The 17,311-nt window shown below is 39.1% G+C and overlaps 2 protein-coding genes across 2 annotated transcripts in view; both read right to left on the reverse strand.

Moving 5' to 3' along the window:
• Positions 1-17,311, reverse strand: part of LOC115760135 (vesicle-associated membrane protein-associated protein A) — a 73,706-nt gene that overhangs the window by 6,001 nt on the left and 50,394 nt on the right. The gene's annotated exons all lie outside the window — the stretch shown is intronic.
• LOC115759954 (trypsin alpha-like) lies at positions 14,092-14,969 on the reverse strand. Its single transcript, XM_030701097.1, has 2 exons — positions 14,290-14,969; positions 14,092-14,206 (listed from the first exon to the last, which is right to left on the reverse strand). The coding sequence occupies exons 1-2, from the start codon at positions 14,967-14,969 to the stop codon at positions 14,092-14,094; spliced, it is 795 nt and encodes a 264-aa protein (XP_030556957.1).

Genomic DNA, 17,311 nt, shown 5'->3' on the forward strand with positions numbered 1-17,311 from the left:
TGTGCAAATACCTCCGCTACCAATCACGTAACCAAGATAATTGATACTTGTTACACAGAATTGACTTTTCGAAATATTTAAAGTCAAGTTGGCTTTTCTAAACTGCTCAGCGATGCGAACCAATACCGCCAGATGTGAACTGAAATCTTCGGACACAATACACAGATCATCTAAATATCCAAACACGCAATAGCGCAGGTCAGAAGGAATTATCTCGTCCATTAACCGACACATGGTAGAAGGCGCGTTACAAAGGCCAAAGGGCATGACCTTAAACTGATATAGCGGTCTTCCGGGGACCGTAAAAGCAGTGAGAGGCTTTGAATCCTCGGAAAGTTCTATTTGCCAATAGGCGTCTTTCAAATCTAGTTTGGAAATTATATTCGCCTTAGGTAGCCGCGAAAAAATGCCATCGATGCTCGGCAAAGGATAAGCATCTTTTTTTGTGGCGTCATTCAGTCTTCGAGCATCCAGACAAAGGCGAACCTTGTTGGGCTTAAGGACGAGTCGCATAGGCGAGCTCCAGGCGCTTACCGACGGCTCAATAACTCCAAGCTGCAACATGCGATCAATTTCTGCATATAACAACTTTTCTACGGCCGGACTTACAGGATAGAATCTTTGTTTCACTGGACGTGCGTCTCCTATATCTATACGGTGTTGGATCAATGTTGTGCGGCCTAATCTATCAACAGCGTTGGGGAACAACTGCTTTACTACGTGCAGCTGTTGCGTTTGCTGGCTATCTAAAGGGTATGCAATCGACTCTGTTTCCTGCTCTTTTTCCATTGATTTTAGTTCTACAGAATTTATAATGCTTGGTGCGAGCTCAAAGGCTCTCCAAAAATCATGACCCAAAATTAGATTTTGGTTTATAGAAGGAATCACATACAGTTTCAAGGACTTGGTAGCCGATTTATACTGCATTTTAACTTCAAGCATTCCGATGACTTTCTGACTATGGCCATCTGCTGTTCTGACATGCGATTTAATAGGCTTAAATTCCGGCATTACGGTAAAATCTTGTTGCGCAAGCGTAGAACCTATGCAGCTAATATTCGCGCCTGTATCCAATAGACCAAGCTCGGTAAAGGTTAAAAACGACACTTCGGCATAGCTGCGCATATCGGTGGGATTGCAAAAAACGGTCGAAACTAAAAGCTTGCTATGTTGCTTGATTTTTGAATAATAATTTTTCAAGCGCTGCGTACGCTGAGAAATACGGGGTTTTTCTTCATAAAAAATCTTATTTCGGACATGCAAATAATTAGCTAACCGTTCATGATACGGTAAAAATCGTAATTTAATAGTTTTAGCTATTTCTAAATTGTTGGAATGTGACTTTAAAGTCGGTGTAGGGACCAAGCTTTTGCTTCGGTCCACAGTTACAAAGTTCGTATGGGAATTAATTAGATTTTTGGGGGCATCCGACTGCTGCTGGATGCACCCTTCTGTTGGTTTTCCGAAGCTTTACGGATACAGTTTTGGCACTGGGGCTTATAAATGTTGGGTGCCCCGCATCCGTAACAAAATATACGGCGGTCAGCAAGGCAATTTTCCCACAGATGCCCTTGCTCTTCGCAGTTCCAACATTTAAAGTTGGTATGACATCTACGAATTGCTGCGATGTCAAAGTTTGTATCTTCTGAATTTTCTACCTCCGGTTCATTAAAAGACTCTTCTAGTCCATATACTTGGCGACGGCCAATAGTTCTGGATTTATTCATACCATCAGTGCGACAACTGAGCTCATGAACTAAATTCTCGTTCATTTGGACCAATCTACGTAGATGGCCAACTGAACTTATTGGCTGGTATAGCAGTTTATGTCGGGTTTCGGGTAATAAATTATTTTTTAAAATTTCGATTAACTCCTCCTCGTCAATTTTAATTGCAAATTTATCGATCAGTGACGCTACAGCGTCATGGAACGACACAAATGATTCCCCAGGGTTTTGCTTTCTAGCTCTTACCAGTTCTTTGCTCATAAAATCGGACCGATAATCTTTGTACTGATGGCGAAGTGCAGTACAAAATTCAGTCCAGACTATGTGGTCTACCTGCTTGTGGTACCGCCAGTACCAGTCACGGGCTTTGCCTAAAAATAGCACATGTAAGTGCTTACAGAGACCCATAAAGTCGCTGTCCAAAGTTTCATCAGTCAATGTTTTGACTCTATACAGAAATTCTTCTACCCCTAATCCTTCGGTAGACCCATCAAAATGAAGATTCCATTTTTGCATGGTGTCAGCAATTTTCCCATTTCGGAATGACGAACTACTAGGCGACACCTGGATCGGGGTTGGCAACACTCTTGGAAAGGGTGGTGCTTGTATTTGCAGTGATGACATAACGCGAGTAATTGATTGTTCGATCATCTCCTGAATTATCCTATAGTCCACTCCCAGATTTTGGCGGGTATAATTGGACTGAGTGGGTCTTCCTCTTCTTCTTACACCAGGAGCTGGTCGTGCAGGAGCGATTTCAGGTGGATTCGTGCTATTGCTAGCGTCGAGTCCTGATTGTGGTACATCACTAACATCTAATAACCTTGCTGTTGGATTCTCGCCACTCTGGGTCGGACCAGGATTAAGAGATTTTGCTAGACTGCGCGTTACCGTTCTCCCTATGTTAGTAGGTGGAGGTGGGGCAGATTGTTTTCCTCTCGGCGAGCAATCTCCAACAACTAATTTAATTGAGGCTGGATCAATCACAGCACTACAACTGGGACATTTAGCATGGTTTACCAACCAACCTTCCAAGCAAAGTTTGTGGAAAACATGCCTACAAGGGGTGCAATAGCAAGACTGTGTATTGTCCATTACTAACTGGCATAGAACACAGTGGTTATCAGCGGTCTCTGACGACGGCTGTACATTTTGTGGGCTGCGTAAAGGCAACATGCTTCATTCATATTTTCCTGATTCGTGACATTGGTTTGGTAATATAATAAAGTAGAAGTTATTTGTTTTTTTTTTTTTTTTTTTTTTTTTTTTTTTTTTTTTAATTACGAAATATAATCGCCTCAATGAAAGTAGGTAATTTATCTGGTTTATTGAAACTACTATAGAAAGCGGTTTGTAATATTCAACATTTTAATCTAATCAGAAATGTTCGGCAAGGATATGCAAAGCAGCATATGGCCAAGTTCCGGGCAACATTCTAACTATCTTTGATAGTATCGTTAATACAAAACCATTCAATCTAACTTTATAACTTTTGGCTCCACGAAGACTGAGATTTACTTAACCATCAACAAGCTATCAAGTAGCAATCAGTACTGATATCTTAGCAAAATATGCAGTATTCTAAAATTGCATTTGAAAGTATTTCTACCTAAGCAAACCTAATCTGTTGTTTCTCCAAAATTATAAGAAAGAAAACGAGCAAATGTATGGGACCGATTGTATAGCTGGTGTTAATAACTATAGTCGTGTTTATATATAGGCACTCAACAATATAGTAAGGTCAGATTCTCGGCATAATTCAAGCTCTGAATTGTAAGCATCGTAGTCCTAATTACTATCTTGTATACTACCAGTATCTGCGCATGCGGAAGATAGACTAAACCAGTCACATCGACGTCAGCGTGCGTGGACAATAATATAAAGACTCATTTTTTTTTTTTTTTTTATTTTTTTTTTTTTTTTATAGACAACCTCGGGCCCCATGATTGGGCGCCAAAAATTTATGTAGCAAGTACTGTGGTGAAGCTACTCTAGCAATACATATCGGGTAGCAACGGTGACGGCGGTTGGCAGCCAATCTTCACAAAATAATTCGGGAAGTAGTCACCGAGGCCCCTCGTGGTTGAGTTAGCATGGCAGGGCGGGATCCTCTTGTTCCCTAGCTCTTTCGGGTGGGGGGGTTCTTTTTGCCATGTCTCGACCTGCATACACAATTTTATTTTAGGATCCCTACAGAATCTAAATTGGAGACCGATACTCCGCAGAAACAAAATCTCAAACAGGCATAACTTAACGAGCACTTAAAGTGCCAATACAATGGTGATAGCTTTCATTAGGGCATATATATTCCGAAGAGGCGAAGTCTTGGATGTAAGCTGACTCTCGCGTTCGATACCCTCCCAACCATGATCTTCAGCGTTTAAGGTTTTGAAGATCCCAAAAAAAACATTCTTCTACTACATTATATCACCATGTCACCAGGAAAGAAAACTTAGCAATTCATAATCAAAATCCGTAATTAATATTTATTATAAACAAAAGCATTATTCAATGAAACTGAATCCTTCCGTTAGATAATCTGCATCTTATTACAAGTGGCATTAATGATTCAACAATAATTCAGTAACTAAAACTAGTCCGTTAATATTTTTACAATGTCTCAAAGATTCTTCAAAAATAATTCATTTTATAAACTATTCAGTTAATATTTTTTTTTTCTTATTGATCAAAAAGAAACTCTCCAAATTTCGCTAAAGTGCATTTTAATAATTATAGAATATAGCTAGGTAAGAAAAAAATGACATTCGTAAATTGAACTAAAGTGTATTCGGCAAAAGCAAAAAAAAAAGTTATTATAATAGAGTCAATACAATTGTAGTTGATGGTTAATTGTATGGTCGAAAAAAATATGGGCAACAGAAGGTTAAGCTCAAAGCGCATGGGCAAATCGGAGCGCAGCGCAACCAGCTGATCGGTGAATACGATGATACATCTTTGTGTACATATATTTGATTCTGTTAAAAATCTTTTCTTTTAGGTTGCTTCTGTTTCAGCTAGTAATTGAGCGGGGTGTAGGTAGAATCAAAGATGATAAGCATTCACCAGACTGACACGGTCATAAACATATTGATCGGAGCTAAAGCGTAATGTGAAACAGAAAGTAAAAAAAACTCAGCAGGTGCGCATGTCAGTTTGGCTGTGCTTATCTGTGCCAAAATAAGAAAATATACTCAAAACAAAAGGTTAAAAACTTACATGTATTCCTCGATGAAAGGCCTTCCAGCGGAGAGTTTGCAGCAAATTTTATTTAATTTTTTTTTCATTTGTTTTCTTTTGTCTTCTGTGGGGCTTTAAATTGTTTTGATTATTTTATTATGGCACAGGAGGGTTTTTAAATTGTGAGTACTAAGAAGATACTCTCCGAAAATAAGTGGGAAAAAAAATATAAAAAAAATTCTGAAATGACTTTGGACTCTACAAGAAGGGGGATAGATTTATACTAGTATTCCTTTCTATATATATAAAGCTATGTATATAGATGTCAATTTTTCTTTTTCACTGCACTTGCACGCGGTTTTTTTGAGGGCCTAATAAATGCACTTTTCACAAACTTTTGGAAGTCTCTCACAAGATTTAGTTAACAATTTTTTTACTAAAAACATTTAACAGCAATTTTCATGCATCTGCACGCTCCGGCCAACTTAATTGGCGATGTCATCTGGGCTTCTGATCAGCGGCGCGTCAATGGGGCCCAGAAGGCTACTGCCTCTTCCGGATTCCAAACTGTGGAAACGGCGCCTGCCCTTGCTGGCATGAGCAAGGGTATGGCAGCTGATCCGCCGTTGAGGCTGACGTCTATTTAATGGGGGCAGAAATGTCATTGCCGTCCCAAGAAATTACAGTGCCGTCCAATTGGCACACGTGGCGGCTGCCTCAAAATAAGTGGGTTTTTCTGTCAGAGACGGCGGCGGCAAGATTTATTCCTCCAAAAATTACTTTCGGCAGGCAAGCAAGAACTGGTTAAAACTGTGACCAGATCTTGGCACAAAGAAATATATGCCGGTGAGGTGCTGGTGGCCGGGTGGCGGAGCGAAAGGTTATCATCAAATGAACAAAAAAAATTTATTTCGCCAATCGGTTACTTTTAGGGTTTTTCTTTTTATTTTTTTGTTGTTTTTGGTTCAATTTAGTTGGAATTTAAATTAAACGAATTAAACGACTGATGCCCGAACTTGTTGCTTTTAGATTAATATTTTGGTGGGGCTATGTCCGCACCGCCGTAGCCAGACCTTCGATGGTAAAGTAACTTTTGAAAAAAAAAAGGGTTATATCCGGGACCTGCAGGCTTATATAGGGTCTCAGAGCTTTTTTCTTTCCCGGATTAGAGGGAAGATAGCTGCGCTGCCAACGTGCACGCAGGCGGTTTATAGCAGCGGCTGACTCATTCGCAGCTGACCATGACAGACAAAAGCTGATCGCTATAGCGTCGTTACACAAACGCAAGCTGTTAGGATCGCTTACGCGGTTTAATTTAAATAGGAAAACTGCGACCATTACAATATTTACAAAATATTCGGGACAAAATATAAGCAATGTTTTATATATTGCTGAGTCTATTGTTGCTCAATATGCTGCTCTTGTTGAGGGGATTTAAAATACCATCGTGGGATCCAAGCTATCTGGATGATGAAATGGATTTTCCGGATATACTTAATGAAGAAGACTATGAGATGATGTTGAAACGTGCCAAGAAATATCATTTTCCCTACGTTTACATTCAAAATTAAAGCCACACTTTGCTGTTGCAAACATTTTGGCACATTCAATTTTTTAAAACATTTTAATTAAAACCAACAAAATGTATGTTGGCCAAAATCGTTGCAGTGCAGCAAGTTAATGCATTTTACTCAGCTTAATTAGCTGACATTTTAATTATTCATACGCCACGTGTGACCGCCCAAGCAAGAGCACACCAACCGCCCACTTTTCCACCCCATCATAATTTTCACTTACATAATTTAAGTTATATAGTATTCATGTTGAGGTTGCAAACTTTGCCATTTGGCGGCTGCGCTACAAGTTCAGAGACCCGGTTTCAAAAACAACTCTAGCCGAATTTTGCTAAAACTAACAAGATGTCAGTGTTGCCCAAATATGTGATATATGATCAAACCACTTAATTATACATCTGATATACGAAAACGATCCGAAATAAACTTTAGTTTTGAAGCACTACTGTGCTAAAGGGTAGTTAGTCTTCGCATTCCGCAGACTGCCCTGGATTCAGGTTTTGTCCAATTTCAAAATGTTAAATGAATTTCATTTTCAGCCTAGAATTACCAATTTCCTAATGCTTACTGTTTCTTGATCGGCTAAGTGACAGCTTGAAAGGTGTTTAAAACAAAGCCACAGATGTGTGTTCATTCCAATTGCAACTTGGACTGTGTGGCAATAATTTATGTAAAATTGCTTTTCCATTTTATATGGACATAATGACTTGTGTAAGCCATAGGATGTGTTGACGACTAGTTTCGAATTTTGGATTATGTAAACGGCAATCGTAAGAGCTGTGCTAATTGTGTGTCCAGGTTCCGGAAAATTTGATTATTTAAATTTGATGCCAATTGCGTATAAATAATTTATGAGGCGTGCGTCGTCAGCTGGACCTGAGCTGGCATTCTAATTAAGACACGAACATAGTTCTGCAAATGTCTCCCAAGCTAGCACTCACCACAAGCAAACCAATAGCCATTATTACAAGACCAGCAGCTCATATATATATGTACATGTGTGTATCCAAGCCTCCGCATGCTCCCCCAGTTCGGTTGAGTTCCCCCAATGCAATTTACACTCTCAGCACTGTGCACAGTTTGGAAACCTTTTTGTTCAGCTTGAAGACCAATTTGTCGCCTAGAAATGCTTCGTGTGGAAGCAATATAACTCACTCTTTGTGTGTGTGTGTGTGTGTTGCCTTGAGACTGCTTTCCGCCCAATGTATCCCACTTAAAAGAGGTTAAACAAAAGAAAAAAAAATTAAAATAAAATCTGTAAAACTTCTGGTTGAAAGGTGCGTGCATAACCTCACAAATGAGACCCTGGGTAAAACAACGACAATGACTCGACATCAGTACTCAACGGCAAGGGTTAAAGAATACTTAAAGTTTTCGGATTGACAATGCGCCCACACACTCATAAAAGTTTATGCGAACACGCACTTAGGTCAGCAGATACTCATGTATCCGCAACTTGTATATTGTATCTATGCCTTTTCACAACTTTATAGTATTTTTATGGTGGACAAGTTTTGTATTTTGTATTTCCTGTTCCCTTTTGTGAACTCGTCCTGTTCCGAAGCTTTAATATATTCAAATTTGAAAGGTCTGCCGGCCATCAGTTTTAGCAGCTTCTTATAACATGTTGTCTATGTAGGATACAGGTCTATGCTGTTAAAGTGTTTAAGATTTAAAGTTTTAGGGAAAAGCAACCATTTATTAAGATAACTTATAATAGCCAATAACAAAGCTGCAATCCGGAATTGAAATTTTTTTTAATATTACTATGAATCGAACCTTAAGTCAAACCGAAATACATCCGAATTGAACCTTAAGTCAAAATACATCCGAATCGAATGAATATATGAAAAGAGAGTACGGCTATCTTGAGAACACGGACGATTTAATGCACTTGCTTATGGTTTTGCAGATATGTGCAAATGTTAAAGCTCAAAAATATAGATTTTGCTGATAATATCTGGAAGAACTAAATATTTATTTAATATAATTATGCAACCTTAATAAGTTCATATAGATTCAGCATAGCAAAACTTATAAATGTCGAGTTTGAGCTAGATATCTTGGAAAACAGAAAAGTTGTTCACACTAGAACCCGATTTTAAGGGCCATTCATTCGTGCTGTGAACCGCAGATAAATTTGGACTTGACTTGTCATATACTTGATCAGATACAATGTCATGTACTAACTTAAAAGCATGACTAAATTTATTTGGTTTGGTCCTGCTCTGTCGCTTTTTGATCGTAATCTAACGCAACAAATTTTAGCAAGGAGCTCTTTCTTACAACGTACTCTTATTTAATTTCGCTGTATATGTACTTTGCTTGACTTTGCAGCCCTGGTTGTGGACGGAATCCCTGGTGGCAAAGCATAAGTTCTCGTAAGTATAACTTGCAAACATATATGTGTGTGTGTCTTCTTGTAGGTTCACTTCTACGCCCTGCTGTGGGTCATGTCCATTTTTGCGGTGTGATTTTATGTGCAAACTTAAATTATACAATTTGAGAGCCAGAAAAACATTTTTATACCTCGGGTTTGTTGTTGTTCTGGGTGGTGTTGAAAGGGACAATGAGTTGCTAAATGCTTTGAATATTCTTTTGGCCATTGCTTGGGCTGCATGCATAATATACATATGTAAGTACGTTATGTAGCCAAGATTCTTTTCCTTCGAATCTGGCCACACTCACACACTTACACATACGCATTATAAGGGATACAGGAGCTGTTATTTGCTGACAGGTTGAGTGCGTCATGTGGTTTTTCCTGGGAAGAATACTTTTTGGCCTGCTGTTGCTGTCACTGAAACCAAGAGTTTTGGTTTTCCTCTAAAATTGGTAGATTTACTAAATAATGAACATTTTATTGGTGGAAATTACTTTAGACTCATTCTCTTGAGATAGAAAAATGTTGGTTACTTAAAGCAATCAATATTCTTTGCCCAAAGATTACTAAAATACAATTTTTCCAAGAGGTTCAGTTATTGGCTCCAGGTAGAGTCCATTGAGTATATATGTATTATCCTCCCCAATAGCTGAGTCGAAACAGGCATTCATTAAGTTCTTATATACTGCACTTGTTAAATTATGGAACTCGCTACACACTGCGTATACGTAATACCTTTATAAATATGTATACCACTTAAAAATGTTTATATCGATTAACTGCTTGGAATGTAGAGTGTACATCAATATGGATGGATATGGATATGGATTTGAGGTTAATTGAGTATATCTAGACGATTGTAGAGCTATTTTGCGTTGCGTTTGGCTGTAAGCACAGTGTGAATAGTGTACTCTGTAAATTGTACAGGGGCAACACTTCCAGTCTCTCGCACTTTCAATCATTGGAAGAGCCTTATCCTTATCTCTCTAACAGGTCATGTTCCCTAGTTGATGTCTCAAGCCGCAATTAGTACTTATAAATAGTTACACATTTTGGTGTGATATTCTAAGGATCACTCAGAGAGCTTGGGAGAAAGCATGATCTGTGAACCCATATGTTTTCCTCATTGCACGATGTTGGCGTAAGTGTGCCTTCTTTTATTTGTGGTGTTACGAGTATATTTATGTTTTCTTTTTATGTCATGAAAAATGGACTAACTGGGAGATTTTTTCGCTTGCGCTCTTAATCGTAAGCCTCTCGGAGCTTATAACAAAGTACGCACTTTGTTAACATTAAACATAAAGTCAGCAATAAAGCGATGGCGCCTGCTGCAAATGGTTGCTCTAGCGCCTGAAGTTATTTTTGTTATTGCCTTTACAACTTTTTCTTTATGCCCACGTGTACAAACAGTTATGTGTGAGAGTGTGCTACATTGCATTGCACTCAAAATGGCGTTAAGCTCGTAACAAAAGGCAACGCAGCGCAACAAGCAAACAACAAGAGCACAAAGCTCAAGAGCATATGGGAGAGTGGGAGACCAGAAGCCTCGCCTTAATTCAATTATGTGTGTGTGTGTGTGTGTGTGTGTGTGGTGTACACACTGGCCAGACGTGCAAATATGCGGGCAAGTGAAACAATGCAGACCTCTGTCCAACTATTGCCCAGGCTCAACTTTGTTATTGTTATTTTTTATTTGGCGCGCGCATTTCTACAAATTAAAAGCGAGGTCAACTTGAACTCCTGGCCCGGCAGGCATTACACTGTCCAACCAGGTTTTTCACTGTTTCGCCCATTATCATTTTCAGTGTTGCCGTCGTCGTTTAAGCAACCACAAAATGTTGCCGGCAGGACCCACAGTAACGAGAACAACATTTATGGAAACTATTTGCAAATGTAAACTGCATTACAAACAAATGCAACGCTGGGCACATTGGCTTACAGAAAACGAGTGCCTGAAGCGAAAGATGCTACTGACTTCTGTAACTGGGTCCAAGAGGCGAGAATCGGAGCACGTTTCATGTTAAGTATACAAGTACATATATACTATCCATATGTATCTTACCCAAATAACACCAGTACTCGGAAAGGCAGTTTCTCCCCAGTCGCCAACTGTGGGGCAGGTCAGGACGCAGAAATAGCAAAGAAATCGTAAATGAAACAAGCAAAAGTAGTAACTATCAAATTTTAAATACCCTTACCTTTTTGGTTAAGATTTAAAAATTATAATACTGCTGCTGTATATATAAGATAAGATGAAATTATGCGATTTAATAAGACAAACCTTTGGCTAACTGAGCATTAAAATGGTAGAGGATATAGATTTCTGCGATGTTCTCTTATGTATTTCATCACCTGTTACCTTAATTTTTCTAACTTGTGCACCATTTATGTCCTTTACAGGGTATAAAAACAGGTTAAATAAGAAATAGCAACTGACGGAGGCACTCTTCTACTTCAGCCTCAAGTTTTACCCACGCGCAAAGAGAATTGCAAATAAAAATCAGATTCGTCCGTGGCCAAGTCTCAGACTAGGGAGGGTTAGGAAGGGAAGCGAGCAGGGCTGGGCAAGAGTCATGGCAATTGGCCGCCTTCTGTCTGACGCTGTTAACCCTGCAAGTTATGCATTCTTAATTTAATCGCTGGAAATTGACTCTCCAGAGTGCGAAGCTCGGCAAGGCTTAGCACAGCTCCAGGGGCTCTGTCTTTTTGTATGCTTTAGCTAACTCCTTAACTGGGTCTGTCGAACGAGCAATTTTGAAAACTTTGCTGCAGAGATTGGACATATATCATACGATTATGATTATATTGCATAGTTTGCAATATCCAATGGCTTGGAAAGCTTTCTGCCCAAACAGACATTAAGCTCCGCAGATATTACAAACTTCTCCACACTTGCACACAACAAGCATGCAAATAGTTGCCAGACGTTGCAAAACTTAGTTTTGCCGAGGGCGCAACCGTCTGTGCAACTTAAGAAATGGGATAATTTAGCTGCAATTTCGAGGGGAGTCAGAGAAAATTTAAATTGAGCTAGCTTTCGGTAACTCGCTGAAAGTATTTTACTGTCAGGTTTTTAATTAATTGATTTCTTTTCACGAAATACTATTGTAAGAACTGTGGCAGAAAGCCACTCGTGTGTTTGTGTGGGTTTTTGAGTATGTAAGTATAAAAGGCAGCTAAAAAACTTAATTCATATAGTATGGTACTGTCTGTCTTTTGTTGTAATTTGCCCTAGCTGCAATAGCTTTAATAAGTTTCGTGTTTTTTAACCGATCTTGATGAGATATCGAATAATCGCATATTCTCAAAAAGACAACTGATTTAAAATTGTGGCTTAAATTGGCGGATGATTCCATGGTGATTTATTTATGTATTTAATAACTATTTTGAGTGGGCCAGAGGGGTTGGAATAGTATCTAGATACTTGATCTATATCAAGTATCTTTAATTTTATAGTTATCGCCACCCCTACGCCCACACTAAGTATTTATAAATCAATACCACACAGCTATAAATAAAACTATTGTAGAAGCTTTATGTCAAGTTTGGTGACTCTAGCTCTAAGAATCTAGGAGATTTGCTTAAAAAACTGAATTTCGATATCGATTTCAAAGTCGATAGCTCTTATAAAGATAATAAACGAAAATTAAAGTGTAGAAAGCCCTTCAAAAGAATAATAAAAATATTGACCATCTTTAACATTGATTTGACTTCAATTTTGGTGCTATTTTGTACGAAATTATATTTTCCACAGTTTTGCTGCAGTTTTCTAGTTTTGTAAAGTTCTTCAGCTTGGACGCAGCTGTTGATTTGCTGCGTTGACATCGTTTTTAATTTATAATGCAATCGTGCGGATTGTCGCCTTTTGGGCCTGTGTGACACCCAATGCATGTGTGTATGTAAATGGATATGGGGAATATGGCTAAGCACGCGTGTTGTGTCGCCGTCTGCCGTGCTGTTGTATTCTGTGTTTGTTCTCATGAGATTTACAACGTGACAGCGCACAAGGCGAGCCAGTTGCCCCTGCAGGTTGACCCAGGCGCACCTGCCACCTGCCACCTGGCAACTGGCAACTGGCAACTGGCAACTGGTGCTGTACAGCGCCTTGGGCAATGTCATCGACGGCGTTCGCAATACGTGCCAAGGACACTGATTTATATGTTTTGCATTTTTGTTTTATTAGCGTTCCGTATCTTTCATCCCTTGCCATGGCAACGTGCGTGGCATTAATGAGCCTCCGATATACAGATTCCAATACCAATCGTAAAGCTAGGCCCAGTCCCAAAACTATGGCACTACGAGTTGTATTAAGGGTACATTTTAAAGCGGACGCCGACTGCGCAAATTAAAATTGGCATGAAATAGTCATAAATTGCGCAATGGCGCATTCAAATTTTCCAGCATCAATTTAAAGTCAGCTTCATTTGAATTTTCAACACGCAGACAAAGCTGCGGGGGGAGCAGTTCGTGCAGATAAATGTATGGAGCCGTCCATAAACCCAACAGCTGTGGCCGTCTCATGGGAGGATGTTGCATGCAACTGCGACGGAAATGGCTGCGCATATCCACGGGCAACCCAATAGTTTGCGGTGCTTTGAATGCGTCGCATTTGCGATTCACGGAATGAATGGATTTCTATGAGTTCCTGAAATCACATTTACCTCCAATATAGTAGCTACACAAGTTCCAGCAAACCTTTTCGACTGCATTTGGCGCTAAAACTGGTATTGGTTCGAAGTTGGAAACTTGGCTCTTCATAATTATCGTTATTTTATAAGAAAAATTTTATTGATTGTAACGCTAAAGAGTATCAAAAGCTTTAAAATAATGCAATGAAACGGTCAGCAAAATAATTATAGATTTGTTTAGGCTTGTTAGGCTTCTCGATATATACATGAAATGTTCATACTGAATTTGGCAATAGCTTTTGTAAATTAAAAATATTTTCATATATCTGCATTTAATATTATCAAAAAAAATATATGTCATTAGTTTTTTTTTGGTTTTATCATTTGTACATATTTATAATTCAAATTTTTACTCTATTCGGTAATTAGATGCATTAGATTTAGATTCCCAATAGTGCTAAACTTTAAAACCAGAAGGGTCGGAGAGAGTGGTAGGAGAAGTAACTGTTGTTGAATCTGTTAATGTTGTCTGAATAGTCGATAATTCTGTAACATCTTCTGCAGCAGTAGTATCAGGTATTTTCGTAGTTAATGGATTTTTCTTAGTAGTAGTTGAAGCTAAAGGTTTTGACTTCGAAGTAGTTGAAGGCTCTATCGAAGTAGTTGTTGCAGAAGACTCTGCTGTTGTTGGTCTTGTTGAAGGTCTCTCGGTTGAATCTTGTTTCGAAATCTCTTTGACTGCCTTTAAAATCCAATTGTGTTGCACAGCCACATTGGCAAAAACAGTGGGACCAAAGCACATAAACTTTCCAAAAGAAACGACGCCCACAAGTTCTCTATTGACAACGAGCGGACCACCAGAGTCGCCATTGCAAGCGCCTTTCTTCCAATCAAAGGCGCAGATCATATCGTTAGTTATTAACCCAAAGCTGATTTTCCAGCATAGTTTCTGGCTCATAATTCGAAGTCTTACGCTTTGCAATTGCGTTGGTGACACAGGCACTTTTTTACTTATTCCCCAACCGGTTACTGTTGCGGAAGTTTTTCTGCTAGGTGTTGTCTTAGCCAGGGCTATGGGCTGCACGCTTGTACCGAATGTGAGCGGCTGACTCAGGCGTATCACGGCTATATCATTTGCATATGATGGTCTGTTAAAGTGTTCATGGCTGAGAGTTCTGGCTACCCCGACCAATGTACCACCCGAGTTATGGTACGTAGAGCCAACTCGGACTTGTAGATCCTTAGGGAGCCTACTTGCAACACAGTGTGCAGCAGTTACAATGATCTCTTTGTTGTAGATAGAGCCCCCGCAGACGTGCTTTCCAAGATATTGCAGGGAGATCTGCCACGGTGCGTTCTCGATGACTTCATTCGAGCCACCAATAATGCGATTGCTCGTAAAGGATCCATATAAAGCAGGCGCCTGGTGGGCAGTCACTAGAGTGGTTGTCAAAAGCAGCAGAAAACACTTGAGGCACATTTTTCACACTGTTTTTAAAGATTTCTTCTGACATACTTGGCAAGACAATTCGCTTTTATAGTCAAACCCATTGACGCACTGGTAATATATCATTGCACTATACTGGCATTTTAATAGAATTTAGATATCGAAAGCTTTCAAAATAGTCATACTTATCTTAGACTATTCATATTTTACATATTTCTCGCTTAGGGCTATTAACTTTATGCTTTGTACTTGTGGAAGCCACTCAATTGTTTTCCTAACTAAGAATTTTTCAGAATAACCAACGTGTGAAAAAAAAAAAAAAAACTTTAACATATTTTGTATTCTCTTATTAGGGAATTGTTATTTTCACAGGAAGTATGTAATGCATAGAAGACGATTCTTAACACATTTTTATGACTGGCATTTTAATAGAATTTAGATATCGAAAGCTTTTAAAGTAGTCAGACTTATCTTAGACTATTCATATTTTACATGTTTCTCGTTTAGGGCTATCAACTTTATGCCTTTTAGATATGAATACCCCTCGAATGGTTGCTTACTTAAAAATGCTTCAGAATAAGCAAAGAAAATATATTTATTTTGTATTTCCTTATGGAGCTATTATTATTTTCACAGGAAATATGTACAACTTTTCAGTATCTTTGCAGATTTAACGATTTAACGGTTTTAGATTTAGTTTGAGTAAACTTTTTTAAAAAATTATTTTTATCGAAGAGAAAAGCTGATGAAAACGTTTTTCAGAACGTGGTCTTATGAGGTGGTCTGTATGTTGCGGTCATATCTTTATCAACAAGCAGCCAACTTCGCCATCAGCCATCGAACAAAGCCAACAATCCGCGGCGCGCTTTTCATTTCAATTTGCCAACCAAAGCCTTTGGGCGATAGAGGGGTGGCAGACGGCAAAAGATTTGTGGACAGATTGGCCCGCCTGACTATGAGGAGGAATTCGGGCATTTTAGCCAATTTAGTTTAACGTGGCTTTAGATGCGAATGCACATCTGTAGCAGATGCCGACGCCGCCTTCATTCAATTTTTGCCATGCCCACTTAAGCATTTTGAATGCCAAGTGCATTGGATGATGCTTCGCTGGCTCTAGGTCTGGTTTAATTGGGCGCACGCAAAGCGTTGGGGTCCACCCCGCCAGCTCGGACCTGCATAGGCGTCAACTTGACGAAAGCACCTGCAGAATTAGCTCAATCGGCACCTGGCCCCCTGCCAAACTTGACACCGGACAACGGCCGGGGTCAAATGCACATTGCCACCAAGAAGAGCAGTTGACCCTGCGGACATTAGATTGTGGCAAGTACTGTGGTGAAGCTACTCTAGCAATACATATCGGGTAGCAACGGTGACGGCGGTTGGCAGCCAATCTTCACAAAATAATTCGGGAAGTAGTCACCGAGGCCCCTCGTGGTTGAGTTAGCATGGCAGGGCGGGATCCTCTTGTTCCCTAGCTCTTTCGGGTGGGGGGGTTCTTTTTGCCATGTCTCGACCTGCATACACAATTTTATTTTAGGATCCCTACAGAATCTAAATTGGAGACCGATACTCCGCAGAAACAAGATCTCAAACAGGCATAACTTAACGAGCACTTAAAGTGCCAATACAATGGTGATAGCTTTCATTAGGGCATATATATTCCGAAGAGGCGAAGTCTTGGATGTAAGCTGACTCTCGCGTTCGATACCCTCCCAACCATGATCTTCAGCGTTTAAGGTTTTGAAGATCCCAAAAAAAACATTCTTCTACTACATTATATCACCATGTCACCAGGAAAGAAAACTTAGCAATTCATAATCAAAATCCGTAATTAATATTTATTATAAACAAAAGCATTATTCAATGAAACTGAATCCTTCCGTTAGATAATCTGCATCTTATTACAAGTGGCATTAATGATTCAACAATAATTCAGTAACTAAAACTAGTCCGTTAATATTTTTACAATGTCTCAAAGATTCTTCAAAAATAATTCATTTTATAAACTATTCAGTTAATATTTTTTTTCTTATTGATCAAAAAGAAACTCTCCAAATTTCGCTAAAGTGCATTTTAATAATTATAGAATATAGCTAGGTAAGAAAAAAATGACATTCGTAAATTGAACTAAAGTGTATTCGGCAAAAGCAAAAAAAAAGTTATTATAATAGAGTCAATACAATTGTAGTTGATGGTTAATTGTATGGTCGAAAAAAATATGGGCAACAGAAGGTTAAGCTCAAAGCGCATGGGCAAATCGGAGCGCAGCGCAACCAGCTGATCGGTGAATACGATGATACATCTTTGTGTACATATATTTGATTCTGTTAAAAATCTTTTCTTTTAGGTTGCTTCTGTTTCAGCTAGTAATTGAG

Source organism: Drosophila novamexicana, unplaced genomic scaffold, assembly GCF_003285875.2.
Source record: "Drosophila novamexicana strain 15010-1031.04,08,12 unplaced genomic scaffold, DnovRS2.1 tig00000387-arrow-pilon, whole genome shotgun sequence".
NCBI lineage: Eukaryota > Metazoa > Arthropoda > Insecta > Diptera > Drosophilidae > Drosophila > Drosophila novamexicana.